General features: G+C 40.8%; 1 protein-coding gene across 1 annotated transcript in view; it reads right to left on the bottom strand.

Moving 5' to 3' along the window:
- Positions 1–20,894, bottom strand: part of pde4ba (phosphodiesterase 4B, cAMP-specific a) — a 115,934-nt gene that overhangs the window by 35,646 nt on the left and 59,394 nt on the right. Inside the window, exons 3-6 of the mRNA XM_070908242.1 lie at positions 19,255–19,449; positions 17,672–17,708; positions 17,319–17,389; positions 14,213–14,265 (exon numbers count right to left, since the gene is read on the bottom strand). Of these exons, the coding sequence (XP_070764343.1) occupies positions 14,213–14,265; positions 17,319–17,389; positions 17,672–17,708; positions 19,255–19,449 (356 nt within the window). The remainder of the gene's footprint in view (positions 1–14,212; positions 14,266–17,318; positions 17,390–17,671; positions 17,709–19,254; positions 19,450–20,894) is intronic.

Here is a 20,894-nt window from a genome sequence, read left to right as displayed (position 1 = left end):
GAGTCCATTTGAGCAGAAACACACATTATAGCAAGAGTGTGAGAATGAGAGATGAGGACTCAATGGAGGGCTGAAGAGGATAATGACTGACCCGAGGTCAAGCGCCTCTGAAACAGCAGGGTCCTCATAATGGGCTTGACACTGTCCCCTTCCTAAATGTGGTACACTGTTCACTGTGTAGAAGCGGGCAAACCTGTCACCTACCATTTAATGAAATGATAACAAGCCATACATTAAAAATATGAATGTTCGGAGGAGGGACTCAACCCTGTTTTAGACAACATCATGCACATTTTAAACCAAAAAATGACACAGTAAAAGCTTGTCTGTTTGTTTTGCCGCCACTATACTGCAAATTATAAACTGAAAATATGAGATAACATCTCGCTTAGTTTAAGTTTAAGGGTTGGTTCACCCAAAATACAAAAAAACAAACCCACTTTCTTGTTTTGGTATCAAGACTTAATTTGCCCAGGTTTTGAGATATCCATCTCAGATTACGAGAATGTCATATGTGGTGATGACAACATTTTCATAAAAACATTTCAACAGCAGCCTTTCTTTCCAGAAACTCCAGAAGCAATGTCCAGGTTACTCTGGATAATACACAAAACACAGTTTTATGAACTACTTCAGAAGAAGAAAGTAGAAAAGTGTTTATCCAGAATAATACAGATTATCCTGACAAACTGGGTCATTGTTGGAAAAGCAATCTCAACACATGAAGTTTGCACACTTGTCATGGAACTTTAGATGTTTCAAATTAGCATTTTCTGAGCCAACAGGAACTTCTCGTCCCAGTTGGCTTTGACATTCAAAGTTAATTCATCTGCAAAATCTCACAACTTCGCTAGTAACTGTTCTTTACTGCTGTTGAATCTTTTAAATGTAATTTGTCAGTGCAAAACTGTGGTCATGTCTGGGGTGGAGGCCGACATCTCGGACATATATCTCAAAATCTGAATAAAACTAAAACTAAAACCAAGTGAGGTAAGTAGGAAAAAAATGTGTTTGTGATTTGGGTGAACTGGCCCTTTAAGGCGTATAAGAAATTCTTATAGTAGTAGTATGATACTGTCACTATGTGATCAATAACATAAAAGGGAAAACACGTTGTGGTTATGATCAAAACAGAACATGACCAACATTGTATTTGTCACAGTAACCCTCCCAACTGATGTGCTCCAGGATGAACAGTAACAACACAAGTGTCAACCCAACAAACTTGTTCTGCTTAAAGACTTGTGTTGCTGATTGTGGATATGTTAAGTGCATTATTGTGCTAGTTGGCGCCTTCAATCAGGGAGGGAGAAATGAACAAACACAAAGCTTTGTTTAATCAGGTCGATAGGCTCATTGTGCCATTATGTCACCTTTTACACACACACACACACACACACACACACACACACAGGACACTATAAACAGAAGCGAGACCTACAATAGCAAGCAGCTTTGTGGAGCTCTGTCTGTTGAGAAAAGCATGAGCAAGCGAGACTTTTACTGATGAAGATCTACAGACACATACTGTATACACACAGCCAGACATTAAGAACGGGTTCATGGGTACAATATACACATTCCAGTGTGGAGCAAACACTGGAGGTCTGTCTTTTTCTCAGAGGGAGAGACTGAAGGTAAACAGCCTTATCTGCAATCGCCGAGAACAGACTCTTCTCTCTACACCGATTTCTCTGTCGATACACTGAACAAAAGCAGTTTCTATGTGACCAGGAGAACGCCTTGCATAACCCCGCACAAGATACGCCACTTAAGCGCTTCAGCTGTTTAAGCTGTGGCTATGAAGTGTTTACACAGGTATGAAAAAGTCACTGTTGGCTTGGGCTTGGTCAACATCATGCACATTTTGTCCTGTACTGTATGTGCTGATTTGAACTATATGTCTGATTGACAATGAGTCATAAGAGAGAGACCTGACAGGTAGTACACTAGTACTTTCACTGTTTCCTCGTTCTATGTAATTACTGTTGATGTCTCATCTGTCATGTAAATTGTTCTCTTAACACTGGAGTTACGTTTGAGTTCACTGAATGTACACCTTAAAAATGTTACATCAAGCACTGAAACTGAGAGTCTCAACTTATTTTAAGCAACAAACAACAAACGCCCACATGTAAAAACATGTAAAACAAAAAAAGGTAGTTTTACTATGTCAATAAGACACATGTACAATGATTTCTATGCAAAAAGGAAGTAAAACCTAAACAATCACTGGATTTCCCCTTAGGTCTAAAATTAAGTTCAATACATGTCACCAAGACAGCTGCTGAAGGGAGAGACCCCCAAGCAGAAAACACCTCCGCCTGATCGATTTAAGAAGTAAAAACTTAATTTCAACAACTTTCCATACAACATACTGAAACCTTCCATTAACAGGACAAAGTGTCTACAGCCACGCTAGCGGCTCTGTGACGTGCTTTGAGCTAGATGCTAACATCAGCATGTTAACATGCTCACAATGGCAATTATAACATGCTGATGTTTAGCAGGTATAATGTTTACCATGCTCACCATCTTAGTTTAGCATTTTAGCATGCTAACATTTGCTAATTAGCACAGAACACAAAGAATGGCCGAGGCCGATGGGAATGTCATTCGTTTTGTGGGTATTTGGTCATGAATCAAATCTAAAATTGTTATTAAAAAGACTCTGGACAAACTATAATTAGGACTTGCTTTAGAGTCTCTGATCAAGGCTACACTTTAAAAATGAATTTTATCTAAATTTAAAAAACAGTCAAATAGCTGAGTGAGATACAGTTGGTTACAGCCAGGTTTAAGACCACTCTGTGAAACCAGCCAGCAAGGTCACAGATGAATGGAGTAATGACGGGGTTTTCATGCTGGGGTTTGTGACGCAGGTCAGGCCCTGTCTGCTCTTTGTCTCCCTGTCACGCCAAAGGAACTCATTTGTCTCCGGGGAAAGATAGATGAACTGTTGTAGAAAAAGAGCCTGTGGGGGGTGTCGAAACACCTGGGGGAGTGTGTATGTCTGTACGTGTGTGTGTGTGTGTGTGTGTGTGTGTGTGTGTCTGTACGTGTGTGTGTGGGAGGAAGTCGCTGTTGTCCCACTGGCCTGTTTCCTCATTAGTGTCACAATCCTGCTCAGTGTGGACTTCCTTCCATGGACAGAAAGGTGTCTGTGTGACAGTCACACACACACACACACTTGATCCATACACATTCAGATAATACTCACACCCTTGTTTTACATGCCTTCACAAGTTCTGTTATGTCGTCTGTACACATCTGCGCACACACACACACACACACACACACACACACACACACACACACACACACACACACACACCTGCATCCAGAATGCACGTGCCAAGCAGAGTTTGACGCATTTGTGAACACAAATCTGTCCTCTGTTAGTAGAAGTCTTCATCCTGCCTCTCAGTCAAAACAGGGACGCCCTGGAGTGTCAGCACTACACTAACGGAGGTCCTGGAGCTTTACCAGGTTTAGGGTGACGATCATCTCATATAAACCTGCCATCGCCCTGCCCGACTCGCATAAATCACATTAACTGTGTTACACTGACAGGTGTTTCTATTGTTTTGTCCACCTCATTTATGTCAATGAGAGTAGGCTGCATGCAGAAACACCTCTCTGTAGAATGTAATGCACCTCAAACTACAGCCTCCAAAATGACCAAACAGTTTAATAAACACCTCTTTAAAAGAGTTTCAACAAAAACTGAACATTATAACCAGCATGAAGGATTTATTACAGGACTGTTGTATTAGACTGCATTACTTTTAGCTATAGGTGCACCAAATAAACTGCCAACTGAGTGTATATCTGTAAAATAGATAATATTTTTTCGGTTAATCTAGGTTCACAGAAACTTCACAAACTGAAGAATAAATACATGAAAAATAATAAGAGGGAGAGTTTAACAATCCTTCTTTTCACTGAAGGGAGATTTTTTTAATTAATTGTTAAATAAACTGGTAGTGCAGACCGTTGGACTGTTGGAGGGTAGTGTTACAGCTTTTAGTAAACGGTGGGGTTCAAACTAAATATTAGTAACAGAGGAGGGCATTGCTTTTTTATAAAGTGAAATATATAATTCAGCCCTCCTCCCCACCCCAGTCATTTTGGTACAGTCCCTTAAATTGGTAAAAAAAAAAAAAAAATCATCCACACAGGATTGAATTGGGTCAGCTGGAGTAGTAAAACTATAACCTCTGTGTGAAATAATTGGAAAAGGATGCTCTATCATTAGTGAATGAATAGCAGCTGTAGACCCTTGTTTTAAATACGCTGGGCTGAAGCTATTGTCAGTAAGCAGCCGCTACCTGCACACAGCTAGAGGTGTATAAAAAGATCTAATCATCTTAGTTTCCAATAAACAAATGTACCTGTCACCTACTGTATAGCTCACACAATCTTGGCCAAGGCCCACAGGCTGTTCAACTGTACACACACACACACACACACACACACACTACTGTAGATGCTAGGCAATGATAGGAGCTGTTTTGTTCCATATTTTTCTTCCAGGAAGTGCAACCAAAAAAAAACACTGAGATGCCACGTGAGAAAAAACTCTTGAATTTCTCTTTATCTCTCTCTATTCGATAACAACACACACACACACACAATTAAATACACATGCTGCCTGCATAGGGCTCTACCATGAAGACCTTTCACACAGCCAGTCAGGCATGGACAAACAAAACACACGCTACATGCTGCCTGTTTACCTTGCAGAGAGTAGTTACAGTAAATCAGAGTTGAAAATTATTCTACAGATATCACAGCCTTTCCTGTCAGCTGTCTAAACAGTTCCAGTCAGAGAAACCCAAACCTTCTCACCATCACATAAGTTATTTTTCTACGGTTTCACCTCCTAACTCTGCCCGGTGACAGGACACTCTGCCTGGACACCTGAAGCAGTTTGAGTGGGCTTTAGAAATGTGTAACACCTCCAGTGATTTGTGTCTTTATTTAATGTAAGTTAATCCAATTTGGGGCTAAAACCTGGCCTCAAACTTTCATTCATGACGCAGGATGAGGTTGCAGTACCCTTGTGTAACATAATATTTGGGGGGTCTGCACAGTAGCCAGACTGCTCTGGGAGCCCCACTGAGGCCGTTAAAGTAGCCAGGAGCGGGAAGTAGTTAAGAGGGCAGGTAACACAAGACACCCGGGGACAGAAATACTGAGACCTATTTGCTACCAGCACAGAGAGAAACAGGGCCAAGACTATGTTTCTCAATACCTGGACACCTGGAGAAAGCACAGAGGAGAGGAAAGAAAGAGAAAAGGGGGGTTATGGAGGTAGAGCACTGCTTTGACCAGAGTAGAGTAAGGGTTGGAGGAAAAGGAGGGAGTCGCTGCCATGGCAACTGCTCATGTTGGCATTTTGTGTACGTGCACAGCAGAGTGTGAGGTGAGAGACAGAATGATAGGTTGGCAGATACAGTATCTGTGACATTTAGACATGCTAGCCCTGCCATAATATCCCTTATTGAGCCGATGCCATATCAAGACCACGAGGCTGGTGATGGTCCAGCATTACCTCACCAACCAAACATGGTTTGTTGCCCCATAGGGAATGCCGATGTTGTTTCTGACGCATGATTCCAGCGTCCTAATGAAAGCATTAGTAAATTCCTATCAATCCTGTCCTCGAGCATTTATTCGGTAAACAGCTTCCAGATGGCAGCTCCAGGGACGGCAAATTTTTTTTTTCCCATCTTGGTACTTGATTGATGACTGATGGGTGATGCAGCCACATTCCAGCAATGCCATACTTAACAAATGAAGATATGATGAAGATAGTTTCTCTTGGAAATAAGTATAAAGTGAGCATAAAGTTAGAGCATCTTCCCAAGACTCAAGACAGGCCGTGATTATACGCAGTGGTAGTGCAGACCCAAGGTCGGTTTTTAACATACATTGCTCTTGAACAACAATCAATCAATCATATCGTCAACATGCGTGCATACACACTTGTGTTAGTGAGACGAACACACTGGTCACCCTGGCAGATATTCGTCTCTATTTGGAGTCGGCGGGCTGCGTCAGTGAGAAGCCCCAGACAGGTGCACCGCTGTGGAGGAGTTATTGCTACTGAAGCCTCTGGCTTTAGCTGGGCGTGTCACATGACAACCTATTATGAGATACTGGTATATAAATGCTTGCATGCACATAGCTTCTGTGTGTGTGTGTGTGTGTGTGTGTGTAGTATGTGGAGTAAAAGCACATAGAAAACAGCAGTACTGCAAATAGATATATCAAGCAGTCTCTGAAGCGACGTGCATATTTCCTGCAGCATACCGTCATGATCACCACATGAGGCGTTGTGCATGTTTTGACCAACAACAAAGTACACTGACTGACAGCTCGTAGTCCCTCAAGGACGACTGTTCAGATGGATCATTAGGGTGTGGTAGTCTAAAAACCAATTGAAACTCTGTATAACAATCACCCATTGGTTTGGTTGATGTCTGCAGTTGTTTCATGTAGTAGCTTTAGGACAAAAATGCGAATTTACTTTGTTTTCAAGAAACACAGAGCACGGCCAAAGTTATCATGTCAGACATAGAGTGCAGCGCGTCACGACTCCCTGGTGGTTTGCACTTCTGGCTCCACATGTAGGCCACAGCACCTTACATCCCTATCCATCCTGTAAAAGCTGCAACCTGAGCTGCGCAAAAAAAATCTGAGTAGTAGCAGTTTTTGATGATTTCTTTAAATGATATGTGTTTATGTCTTTGTAAATTTGACATATGTGTAGTAGTTAACAGACAGATTTACTGTGATTTGGCTACTCAGCCTACACATATCAACAGTGTTTCCCCAAAAAAAGCATACAGAGCATACAGATCAAAATTCACACTTCTCCATACTCCAAACACACAAAACAAAATTAAACTTTTAAACTTGCACATCAATGAGCCACACCGTAAACACTACTGACCGGTGTGCGGGGGTACTGCGAGGAGTTTTGAATCACAGAGAGAATTTGTTTTATTTCTCAGTTTGTTTTTTGTTTCAGATCCTCCAGCTCCTCATCTCCGGCTCTCTTTTCTGTTTTCTCTGCATCATATCTTCTCTGGCACCTTCTTGCTTATTCTCCCTCCCTTCTCAAGGCAACCCTTATCTCTCCTGCCCTCTCACCTCATCACTCCTCATCTCCTCCTTTCATCCCTCCTCCTGGTCTGTCTCTCTTGTCCTCCTCTCTGTGACCTCCACAGTGCATTCCTGCACGCACTGGGCCACTGTATGGTGCAGGGATGTACTGTATAAGGCCTGTATTAAATAACATTCATAAAGAGATAGATGAGGTACTCTGCAGTCGTTGCCCTTTGCTCTGCTCTGCGAAACCCAAAGAGAAGCTTAGATGAAACAAATCTGTGTTTCCGTGACTTGATGAAATTATGCAGGAAAGATTATTTTTCTTGGTTCTTAACTGCAGCCCAGAACAACAAACAGAAATATTGGATTTCTTAATTGATGTTATGCAACTGAGAATTCAACTTATACCTTAAAAGTTGGGGGTTACAGCTGTTTTCAGATTCATCAGATTGGGTTTGCGGCTCATAAAAAATTACGCTGTTCATGTTTTATTTTCTGATCTGGTTCTTTACTGATCCCTAAAACCAGAGCTCACAAGATTGAGGATCCTCCTGGAGAAAAGTTAATATTTACCGTGTTCGCCATCTTAGTTTAGTGTGTTCCATGCCGATTGGCGCCAAACACAAAGTACAGTTGAGACTGATGGGAATGTCATTTTGCAGGTATTTGTGTTTTTATAAGAAGCTCTTACACCCCACTAGTTCAGTAAGAATTTCCTGGCCAGACTAAGACAAAGAGAGAGCCGTTGATATACCATACTGTCCATCCCATAAGTCTGGCCCCTGTGTGTGTACCATACCATATACAGCAAATGTATGTGCAATGTTGTTTTACCCTATTACATAACAGTTCCACATTGTCCAAATACCTTTCACCTATACAGTAAACTCATACTTATTGTTTAGTGTTGACCAAACACCAGCTCCTAGCTTTGAAATAACATGTAGGGCTTTTTTTTTGGGGGGGGGGGCTGCTTGCCCCATACACAATGGAAAGGCACAATGGGATTTAAAAAGCCAACTCGTTGACACCTTTCCACACTACCGAGCAGCCAAACACATACACGCACACACAGTGCGTATGTGGATAAGGTCGGGAGAGTTCAAGAGCCCTTTGCCTCATATATCCTGTATGACAGCATTTCATCACAGAGGTCGACTCGACCAGGAAGTCAGGTCTTACCTCTGTGAGGTTCTCACAGCTAAACGCCGTAGACATGGGACAGAATATTTCCATGCTCTGTTATGACACCATGACACAAAACAGCTGCTTTGAGCCAGTGGATCTCCATTATGTGGACATTATCGGCACATGTGCGAGCAGACCTCACTAACCTGTTTGTGATTGTGACGCAATAACGGCTCTGTAAAAACAATGAGCCGCCTTTACGGTTCTCATTATTACACTCAATAACTGGAGTGTTGAAAGACACAGAAATCTGAGGGCCTGAAACCTGTCTGAAAAACGTGAGTTGTAGTCAATATAAGTTGCAGGGGATATCATATCATATTTTATTTTTATTCCTTACTACCTAATCTTTTAATCCTGTTAATTGACTGACCTACAACACAAATCATGTTGAAATCATCTGCAGTCTTATTTGATCTACATTATCTGTGCCATCTCATAAAGTGTACAGTATTTTTCCTACCCAGGGTGCCATGGTGTACTGTGTGGTGAAAAAGGCACTGGTCACAGTTGAGGCATGATATTAACACTTGAGAATACATTTGAACATGTAGCCTGGACAACTTAACAGTGTGTGCGCTTTGTGCTGTAATAGTAAAACAATAGCACACCGGGTGCTGGCAGACATATAATTAACAGCATGCTGTGGTTATTTCCACTCACCACTGACAAGAATAACGGGAGGGACCTGATTCACTGATAGAGTCGGTCCAGGTTGCATAACACACTTATTACTGCTTAGTTTATCTCTCAATGTTAACAAGGAGTACAAACAACAAACAAAAATACTGACAACAACAGTTGCACCCTGCAGGACTGAAGTGCAACAATACTTGCTTGAACAAAGGTAGAACATTTTTAGAGAAGGCCCCTAATTTACATATAACGGTTGATTTAAATAGTACTCTTCCCCATTATTCACTATGCGAACTAAACATGATACTCGTCTACCAGACGGTTGTCATTACAAATTCCTATCCGGGCGAGATCTTTTAGTTATTTGGGAGAATCTGGTGTTGCTAAACCCCATTGTTACAAAGAGCCTGTTTATGATTTCTGTTTTCATGTGATACACACTTTTCCTATTTGAACATTAAAATTTAATATCACACACTGACATACATTGGAGCTCGCTACGCTGTGCCACTTATGCCAAATGGCTCATTCGGCCTCAATCAATCAATCACTTTATTTGTCCCCAAAGGGCAATAGGTTGTGCAGCTGTGAAGCAACAAAAACACAAGATAAAATCCGACAGCACATCATATAAATAGAGACAAAAAACAAGGACACGAGTTTAAGCAATTCAAAAAGACGTATCAAAATAAGTTAAATCATGAGCGAAAATATAAAATCTTATTTAAAATGTGGGTCCTGAATGGGTACACATGTCACCGCGCTCTCACAGAGTAACACTGCAACATTACAGCGTGTATGAAAGAGTTTTTATGTCTCTTAGTTTTGCATTAAAACCTCAGTCATCTAACTTAACCAGTAAAATCCACTATCCTGTACAAAGAAAGCCACAAAACATGTTATCTGACTATGTTTCATTTCTTTGGCAGCTCCTCCTTATTGACTACGTTTGAACAGTCACAGTGCTGTCACAGTGTCCTTGAGCAGATGTAAGGCACTTAACCCCAAATTGGTCCTTATGTATGAGTAAGGGGAAAAAACAGGAGCAGGAACATTAATATAATGAGGGACAGCAGCACCGTTAAAGCACTTAAAAAATGACCTGGTCTCAGTTTATCACGTTATCAAATATTACATAATATTATATACAAGGTAGACTAATTAATACATGTTAGATATAACGTAAATCTAACATCTTATATATGATATTATTGTAGAAAACTGAGGCCAGGATATTGAGGTCCTTGTGCCTTTGGAGGAGGAGGTGCACCTGTCTTGCTTCTCATGATATGCAGTTTTGGCTTTATATTATTTATCTGTCCGTATGCAGAATTGTGTGCCCTGAGAGAGGGTGAAGCAGGTTGAGCTACATGTAATGCAGAGTGATTGTGCAGTGCTGCAGGTATTTACGTATCATATCATTGTGTCAGCATGTGCATGTTTGTGCAGTGTGTGGGCACAGACAATAGGCCTTTGTCTCCCTGCATCCTATTTTTCTCTTGTGGGCTGACACAGACATTCATGCACACCAACACACACACACACACACACACACACACACACACACACCTCGTCTACACACAGTTCCTCCTGGCTTCCGTCAAGTTACAACAGTTTAGAGACAGCAAAACAGGAACAATCTGATCTTCTCTTCCTGCCCCACACTTCCTGCCCTCCCCCTCCTCCGATGACGATAAAGAGCGAGAAAGAGACAAACAGATGAATGAAAAGGAAAAATAAAGAGTCAAAAGAAAACTGGACTGAGGTTGAAAATGAACAAGAGAGAGAGAGAGAGGCTGTTGATGTTTGTGTCAATAGTCACAACTTCCTAAAGCCCAAGGAGACGTCTTCAAAGTGCTTGTTTTGTCCAACCAACATTCCAAAACCAAAAGATATTTTGATTTAATGTCACATATTACAAATAATAGAAGCTGGAAACAATTAATGTTTTTGCTAGAAATGAATTGATCAATTAATCCAATGCCGATTCATTTCATGTCAATCGACTAATCAATGAATCGTTTCAACTCTTGTCGAGATCATACAAATTGCCATTTGAGATTAGTAACAAGTGCAAGGCATGTGTTGTTTATAGTAACCAAATACAATAAAACAATACTGAAATAGAAAAGAAAAATTAAAGATTGCAAACTATAAGCAAACTGTGAGGCTATGAAATATAAAAAGCTACAGAGAAATATACAATTATTATTTTTGGACATTCTTTCTTAGTGTATTCTGAAGGAGCTCTTCAGCACAGGTTACATCTTTACGCTGCTTTTTTTCGTTAAATAAGCTGAGGGGAACACACAACGGCACTGGTTGAGTTTATAGTAATGAAATGAACAGTTTGGCTCTTTCATGTGTTTTTAAAAGTTTTGTGGCGTGTTGGTTTTGGTCTTTTCATGGGATTTGTTGATAACAATAAAAGATTAAATGACTGATCCTTTAATGAGCTTTTAAGCCTAAAACACCGCACTCAAATTTCATGTCAATCTTCAGCCAGGTTCAGAAGTGCACACGGAGAAAATTCATTTTTGTGCATTTACATATAGATGAAGAGCAGAGTGTTTACTTGCAGAGTCCCTGCAGTCTATTGTGCTTAAACTTAGTGACGGGTTGCAAAAAAAAAAGTTGATTGTGACGCATAATTGAATAACCTTGTTTGCCCTGGCAGAAAGGTTGCGATGCACGTTATGGAGCTGGTTTACCAGATATACACACTCACACATTTTCCCAAACTCTGTAGTACACACAGACACACACACACACACACACACACACAAACACACACACACACGCAGAGCACCTGATGAGCTGTGGTTTTGAAGAAGGAAGTGAAAACTCAGTCCATCTGCTTTGACAGGAAGTCAACAGAAGCCACATACAGGCATGCTGACGTCAATCAGAGCCACAGGAACACCTCCCCACAGCACACACACACACACACACACACACACACACGCACACACATTACTCACATTACTCACAATGATGCATTAAACACTCATTCGAACCAAACACCTTACCAATCCACAACTGCAAAATCTCAAACATTAAATACCATCACACAATGAAGTACTCCATTATACACACGTCAGTGTTGTAATAGTTGCTTATACTCACCACACACACACACACACACACACACACACACACACACACACACACACACACACACACACACACAGAATACAAACATACCAAGTAGCTTGTTGCTTCCTTTTCAACAACATGAACTCAGTAATAACACCTACGAACCAATAAAAATGTATAAAACAAGAATGTGGTCGGTAAAGGGACACGTGCAGTATTTTGGTTAGGACAGATTAAATGTGCTGAAATAAAAAATACACACCTGTTTTTGTTTTGTTTTTTGAAAAAGAAAACATTGTTATTTTGTGCGGAACTGGCAGAGGCTTCATTTTCACTACTTCTACTTTGATGTCATATCTGACCAGCGTTGGTTTCATGTGAAATGTGTTGGTTATTTGATGGTTAACTACGCTCACTGCTCTCAGTTTCATTGTTGCTCATCTCTGTCTCTCCTTATACAACAACACTTGGCACTGTTAGTGCTTAGAGTGTGGGAACATCTGCCTACAGACGTGAGGTTAAAGGTACCATTCATTAATGCCTCTCAGATTGAATATATGATAATGCAAAACACATCCTTTACATTCTTTACACATCCAGCGGTTACGGAGCAACACTATCATTCATTTGGAGTCGTGTTTCTGGCCATCTGGTGGAAGTAAAAGCAATTTGCTCTTCTCGCTCTGTTTTTGGTCTCTACCAGCTTTTGAAATGTCCGTCTCTTTAGCTGCTAAACGCTCCACTATGTTCACCAGCTAGACGCTAAGTGTGTCTGTCTGCTATACAGTGTTTTTATTTTTCATTTTTCACTGACAACAGAACACGACGCCATGAGAGTGAACCACAACAGTAAAGTTGTCACTATAAAGCTCCATAAAGCAGACGGGAGCTGCAGATCCGGCTGATCATTCCCTGCAGGTTCATTACAAGAGACGTCTCTCACATTGTTTTCACATTATCACTCGATACCTTGTTTCTATAAAAATATTGATTATAGCTGCATTCAATTTAGTTTCTTTTTAAATTAGTTTTAGTTTTGCTGTGGCTAAATGTGAGAGAGAAAGCCACTTTATCATTATTATATTACAAAGAATACGGTCTACTCCTGCTCTGTATGAAAAGTGCCCAGAGATTACTTCTGTTAGAATTTGGTGCAATATAAATCAAATTCAGTTGAATTATTCTTACTCTAGTGATGTTAGACCAACTCCTCACATACACACGTTTGTCTTTCCACACTTTTAAGGACCCTTTAGTTTTGCATTCCCTAGCCCCTAACTGTAACCTTAACCATCACAAGTAAACGCCTAACCCCAACCTTAACCAATACCAAGTCCTTCAACCAACCTTCAAACAGTCCTTTGACCGGTCCTCACAATGCAGAAATGTCCTCACAATTTTTTTTAAAACGATAGCAATACAACTGCACACACACACACACACAAACTCAGGATATGCAACTGTAAACACACTTTTAGATGCATATAAAATGTGTGTAAAACGTGTTGCGAGTTTGAGTGTGCAGCAAACGGCCTTGGCTGAGCCGGTGAGCAGACACAGATCCCAGAATCACACAGAGAAACTCAAACAGAAAAAGGTTCTCAAGCAACACACACAAGAAACCACACACGCTCACATGTAGAGAGCTCATAAATTCATCTGTGCTTGTACACACATACTCACACACTGCCTCTTACCGGCGTGGACATGTACATGCACACACATAGTGTACACACACACACACACACACACACACACACACAGCTGCTTAACATCTGATGTGACGAAAGAAAAAAAAGGGTTCGCTGTTATCTTTGAGTGAGCTGCTTTAATAGACCATACTGTGTGTGTGGGTGTGTATGTGTGTGTGTGTGTGTGTGTGTGTGTGTGTGTGTGTGTGTGTGTGAGTCTGCATGCACATGAGCGTTTGTCTGAATTACCAGTTCAATTGTGTTGGAACAAGGTTAATGAGCTTGATGACAAAATAGTCTGGACTACAGAGTTGGAGCTGGAGACAGATGGCGAAAAAAGTGAAAGTCGTCACGTACGCCAGTTCAGGAGCAAAGGACGAGACGAAGGAGAGAGGCGGGGGGGGGGGGGGGGGGCAGAATAATGAGAACAAAAAAAAAACAGAAGTCAGACACGTAGCAGGACATTCCTCTCAGCATCTTACCTGGGAGACAAACTCTGGTGATTGGAGGCTGAGTTGTTGCTGCAGGAGACCTCCTGAAAGAAGAAAAGAAAGACAGAAAAAGACAGATATTAAAAAAGAATTTAAATTTTTAAAGGGTTGGTTCATCCAAATAAGGAATGACATTTTCTCACAGGAAGAGCTGAAAGGAATAATTCCACATTTTGGGAAATAGGGTTATTCTGTTTTTTTGCCAAGAGTTAAATGACAGGATTGATACCACTTTCATGTCTGTACGGTAAATATGTAGCTAGCAGCCAACAGCAAGTTAGCTTAGCTTATCATAAAAACTGAAAACAGGGGGAAACGGCTAGCCTGGCTCTGTACCAGCACCCGCTTCATATTGCATGGACAGACATGAGACATCCTCTCATCTAACTCTAGGCAAGAATGTGAATAAGCGCATTTCCCGCAATGTGGAACTATTCCTTTAACTGAGTCTTTAAGTATGACAGACTTCTTTGTCTGTTTGAGGGAATTAACATGGGGTGCCGTGCCGTGCCCCCACCCCCCCACCCCCACCCTTCAGGGCGTGAAATGGATCATGAATGGGATCACTTCAGCTCCTGAAGAGAGATCAGACATGTAATTCTTCATCACGTGGCATTTTTTAGTTGTGTTTTTATGGTATTTGTATTGTAATGGAGCCTTGTGGTAGTTTAGGCAGCCACATGTGCTGTTTCATAGTCCAATCATATCATATGTCCACGTCTCATCAGTAACACGACTGTAGGCAGTCCTCATAAACATTTGATCCTTCTATCTGCATACTCAGACGCTGAGCTCGGCATCCTCACGGGTTGTGAGCTCAGGGACAGTCTATGTCAAGCCTGCTCAGATTTAACCAAAGCATCACATTAGCAGGGCCACACCGCCACACTAAAGTGTGTGTCATTGTTATAATAAAAGGTCAGAACCTCAATGTGAGTGTCCTCATTCATAACGGCCAGTTCAGGGACAGGCGTTGTAGCCTAGCTTATAAATATGTGGTACTGGGTGATGTCCCCCAAAAAATATGAAAATGAAAAACAAAATGAAATAAATAAAAAACGTAAAATTACTTGTCAGAAGAACAGAAAAGGGTGTGTGTGTGTGTGTGAGAGAGAGAGAGAGAGCGACAGCTGGAGAGTGGGCAGCTGACAGTGTATTGATCATTTTCCTTTCAGTAGGGACTCATTGATCGTTCGCTTGATCTTGTGTGCGGATGTGTGTGTTTGAGTCTCTGCTCTTGTCTATGTGGGGGTGTCAGAGCTGAATGTAGGTCAGACAGGCTTCAGGCATTCAATAGAGCAAACTGAGCATTAATATAGCCTGTGGAAGGGGAGAGCGCTGTTAGCATCTTTAGAAACTGACACACATAAACACACATAAGCCTTCATAATGAAGAGTGGAGGGAAAGGTGCCCTACATACATATTTCCAGTGCCGTTTTACCTCCACCAGGAGGTGTGATGCTGAAGGTGATGCTGCTGCAGCTTTAAAGAACCGCGTTGCTTCCGTTACACTAAAGCTGAGAGGATGGGTCGATCAATCGATTAGTCGACTGGCAGAAAATTAAGCAGCAACTATTTTGATAATGGAATAATCGTTACTGTCATTTTTCAAACAAAAAACATTCCACTGTTTCAGCCTCTGGGTTGTGAAGAGTTGCTGCTTTTCTCTGTTTTATATTATTGCAAATTGAACGTCTTTGAGTTTTTAAATAGTTGCTCGGACAAGACAAGCACGTCATCTTTGGCTTTGGGAAATTCTGTGACTTTCTATAGACCAAACGATGGACAGATTAATTGAGAAAATAATCAGCAGATTAATTGAGAAAATAATCAGCAGATTAATTGACAAAAATAATCAGCAGATTAATTGACAATGATCATCAAACATAGCTGTCAATGGGAAATAGCTTTGCCACTGACAAACATGTTAGAAAGTGATTTTTATAAAATGTCTTAAAGCACAGCATGGACAATAGATGCACTGGTTTGAGAAAGTACAGAAAGGTTTAAAAAAAGAAACACACGTAATAACAGTGTTGGGTTTTCTGTGCGACGTGTTTGTGTCATGATGTTCATTTATTTCAAAATTCTACTTCATTGTATGCGAGACACAAATGTGAAACACTGGCCGCTGAAGCAGTGCAGAATAAATGCCGTGAGGACAACAAATACTTTAAATGCATATTGTACCAACGAGGCATTCCATCAGTGTGAGACGTTGTGGGTGTGTTTTTGTGTTTGTGCCTCGCCACAACAGAGCAATTCCTTATAGAGCATTTTAATTGTCTGACACATAGTTGGAAACTATTCTTTAATTTATCAAGAGATAAAAGAGGCGGATGATGGTTCAACAATGACAGTCCTGCTTTTATTTTGGCATCGCAGTAATATCAAGTTACATTCCGTTTGTTATTAAATCCAAACTCTAAAATGTTTAAAACTCCACTGATGGAAACCTGCATTTTGTGTGTTTGTGTGTACTTCTGTGAGTGTGTACAAGACATGTGCTGTGTTTGTTTGCTGCACTACTTTAGCTGCTCAGCTGTGAGTGGTGGAAACAGCTGTGGCGTCAGACGTCACACCTCAGTCTGTTTGAAGCTCAACACCGCCACCTTGTGGTAAAGTCACGGAACTGCAGACTGAGTGCACATGCCGACTAAATGAGTGATCGGCCTTTTCCCGTGACTTTTTGTGTGCTTTTAAAAGCTGTGAAGAGGCGAAATTATTTTAGAGAAGCAGAGGAGTTTGATATATTTTCACTTCCACAAGATTTACTGCATGATCTTTATAAGAGACACTTTCAAATGCATTTTGCACTGTGCCACTGGGGAATCTAAAAAAAATGAATCCCCAGAGAGTCTAAGTGGACGTTGACTTGATTTATAATAGTCTTTTGAGGTTCCCATGATGGCTTATGATAAAATATAAATCTCATGTTTTATCATCAAGTTGCTCCTGTGAATTTAAGAGTCTGCCAGAAGTATTTTCCTACCGTTGTCTGCAAACTGCATCAAATGTGAACTCAAAGCAGGTCACTGAAGTAACTATTTGAGAGAGAAAAAGCCACGTAAAACTGGTCGGTTCATTAGCACTTACTTGCTGGAGGCACACTGGACATTGGTCAGTACAGTGAAGTTATTCCTCACACTTCGAAGGCTTGCCAGAACCTAGAGAGGCAGAGGAAGAGGTCATCATTAGGATCGTTTGTACCATATTTACTTAAAGGCTTTTGTATTTTTTCAGTACAACCAGTTTCTACTTGGTTGTACCAAAGAGTACAATTGTAATTATACAGAGTTAATAATTGGAAAAAACCTGAACTTTGCACTTTGAACGCATATCTTTACATTTGGTTTATCATTGTTTGCAACTGTAGTCTTAACAGCCCTCACTGCTTAATTAGTGGTAATGTCAGACTCATTTTGGGTTATACACAGTAAGACATTTACCTGAGCAAAAGGCGTTACGATCAGGTCATCGCCATGTCTGGAAACACACACACAAAAAGAGAGAGTTGGTAAGAAACATCCTCAAACATGATAAACACCAAATATCAGGTTTTGCTGTTGCACGAAGCTCATATGCTAAGTGCAAAGATGGTAAGCAAGACAATAAGCAACGAGTACCATGACCCAGCCAGCCTCATTACTATAATTAACTGAAAGAGTCCAAAGAGGGACAGGAGTATGGGAGGACGGTCATGGGTCAAAAACAGGAGTCTTATGTTCTGATGGGATGTAACCTTGTAAGGCACTTAGCACTAACAGTGACCTATTTTTGTAAGTTGAGACGAGGCAAAATACTGAATTACTCTTGTGGGGTTTCATATCATTGTCATGTTATGCAACATCTGGGGTCCTTAAACCCACCAACCACTATAGAGTACCTATTGTCAGATCTTCCTCTGGGGCGGGGGGGCAGAGCCTGCTGTACATCCAGTGATGTACTATAATGGTAAATAAAACAACAGGGGCACTGTGACTGTGCGGCCGGAGCATTCAAAGACACGACAATGAGTAAAAATCAAGTAATTAATTCATTCATTTAAAGTATCTATCATCCCTTAAACCATCTGCAAAATGACGGCCACGATATTACAGCGTCTTACAGCAAATATACATTATCCTCTTTTTAGGCTCATTCTTATTACACTGAGCTGACTGCGCTGCGACACACATGGACTCAGCTCAACGGTACTGAGGAGAGGAGACGAACCACTGCTCCTGGTTCAGTGTGTTATCTATAAACACTGACTCATGACTTCTACTCACAGTAACACGAGTGAGAAAAGTGAAGGAATGAATGAAAAAGGTTTTTACTTCTCTGCCTGCAACTTATATTATATATTTTACTATAAATTCTTCACAAATTTAAGCTTCCTCCTGACTGGGGTGATGCTTAAGAGTCTAAAATCTCGACTGAGGAGATAAAATCATACAAGTTGATTTTCTCTGAAGTCTCTCTGAACACTGTTGTCTCAGACACAAAGATAGAAATAGATAAAAAATACTGGGTGGTCTTTTTTCCCACAGTTATGCCTCTCAGGCTTTATAAAGGCTGCCCTGCCTCATTGATAAGGTTGTTTGGGCTGTATGCAGCCTTAAAGTGATACCTGCACCACTCACAGAGGGTTAAAAAAACAACAAAAAAAACAACACTTTTTTATTCATAGTTCATTTTCTCCTCTCTGATGTTTGAACTGAACACGCAGTGATAAGACAGTACAGCTCAGAGCTCTTTGTAGTAAAGATGCCAATACAACATTATCCATGTTTTTATGCAGGGTTAGTGCATCTTTGTGGTTAAACTCCTATTATGGAAAGCACAATAATGAATGTTATCCTAATTTGTTATTTGCTAGATTGATTTAAATGTATGTACATATGTACGTATGTAGGAATGTGCATCTTCTTAGAAATGTGTGTATGCAACCCTGCTTGCCACCTTCTCTTGTATATGTCTCTGTCTAACTGGCGTGTACAAACAGTACTTGTGTGCATGCTGTGTGTATTTGCATGTGTTTTCTATTTACAGTTCAGAGGCGATGGAGGAGTTTCGTGACATGGACTTGGGCGACAGATCATAGTCGCTGTCCGAGCGGTAGAGGAAGGACTCTCGGCGCTGGTTATGACCGGGGAAGTTGGTGTGAAGGACCAGACCAGAGCCGGGGGAGGCCTGGGGGTCCAGAGGGCTGCAGCTGGCAGATGGGCCATTCTCCACATCGAAACTGAAAACAGACAAACACACAGTTTTTATGACGTTAATTTTTCATTGCGGCTTTTTGTCTAGTGATGTGAAGCGCGGCATAATACAGCAAAGAGAAATAAAACTGTTTCCAGATAGGAGAAGGCTGGAGCTGGTTTTAAGATTCAAGACAACCTGCTGTACGTTTTCTGGTAGCATTAAACTCAAATAAGACTAATACCATTAATATTATGGACTCTCAGCTGCTGAGCTACACGATATATCCTCATAAGGAAATAAGTAACTAAACTACGCTTTGAGATTAAGATTTTGGGTTTCCTGTAATTTCATCAAAAGCCTTTTGCCATTAAACACTCCTATTCTGACCTTGAACAAATCATCAAAACTCCATCAAATCTTCCTGAATCTCCCTTTTTCTGATAACATTTCGTTTTCATTATCGAGCACTCCGTGGACTTGATTGGGTTTTAAACGACTGAGCAAGAGGAAAAAGGGGAAGAGCAATTCTTCTTTCACATGTACAGTACATCAACACACCCTTAAGAGATAAGACGCAGTCACACGCCCTCACACAAAATTATGTACGGTAGACGCACACATACACACATTTCACTTGAATAGACTTGACATGACCTGGCAAGAAGGGGCAGAGTGACATGCGAGGGTGCACAGTGTTCATTCACTGATGGAAATTAGCGAGGCCAAGGCTCCTACATTCATGAGGAGGAGGAAGTGGAGGAATGGGTGAAGGTGGAGGTGGATCTCATTAAGACATCATCAAAGAGGAGTGAGTGCCCGTGATGCATCTCCCTGTGACATTTGTTTCCATGCATTTTCCACTGCGGTTTGAGTTTTCTTTTATTACTTTGTTCTGCCTCGATGGTCATCACTTCCCCTCCTGTATAGTAAACACGCACCAGCAGAGAGGGTGCTGGTTACACTGCAAACTTTAAGTCCCTTTTCCATTCACAAAGTTGTTTTGCTTATTGTTACTTCATTTTGATGTTCGACCTTCACTACGCAGAGTGACGTACGTGCAGAGCTCGACACTAAAAAGCTGTTTTCACATTCATCAGCTGGGGGGGAAAGATCAAAACGTGATTTGGAGCAGGATTTTGTGACATCACAACTAGTTTTAAAGTCACTTACACAAGTGTGACGGGAAAACTTGAAACTTCCAGCACACAGACAGTACAGTACACGAAGAATGGACTTTTTTCTGCAACAATATTTTTTGCATATTATATAGATTCTGGATTTTTAGCTTAAAACTATTATTCAAAGCATAGTATTTTTATATTAAGTCTGGAGGGAATCTTTAAACAAGAGAAATACATAATAATTACTGGGAAAAAAATATTTATTTTTGATGTTTTTCGGTGAAAAAAAATCTTTTTGCAGCTGAGTGCTCAGTTATATTGTGTATTTTTCTTTTATCACTGCTCCTACCCGCATCAGATATTCCAC

The sequence above is a fragment of the Enoplosus armatus genome, chromosome 7 (assembly GCF_043641665.1).
Source record: "Enoplosus armatus isolate fEnoArm2 chromosome 7, fEnoArm2.hap1, whole genome shotgun sequence".
NCBI lineage: Eukaryota > Metazoa > Chordata > Actinopteri > Centrarchiformes > Enoplosidae > Enoplosus > Enoplosus armatus.
Note: the sequence above shows the minus strand (reverse complement) of the source record. Positions and strands in the feature narration are given on the sequence as shown.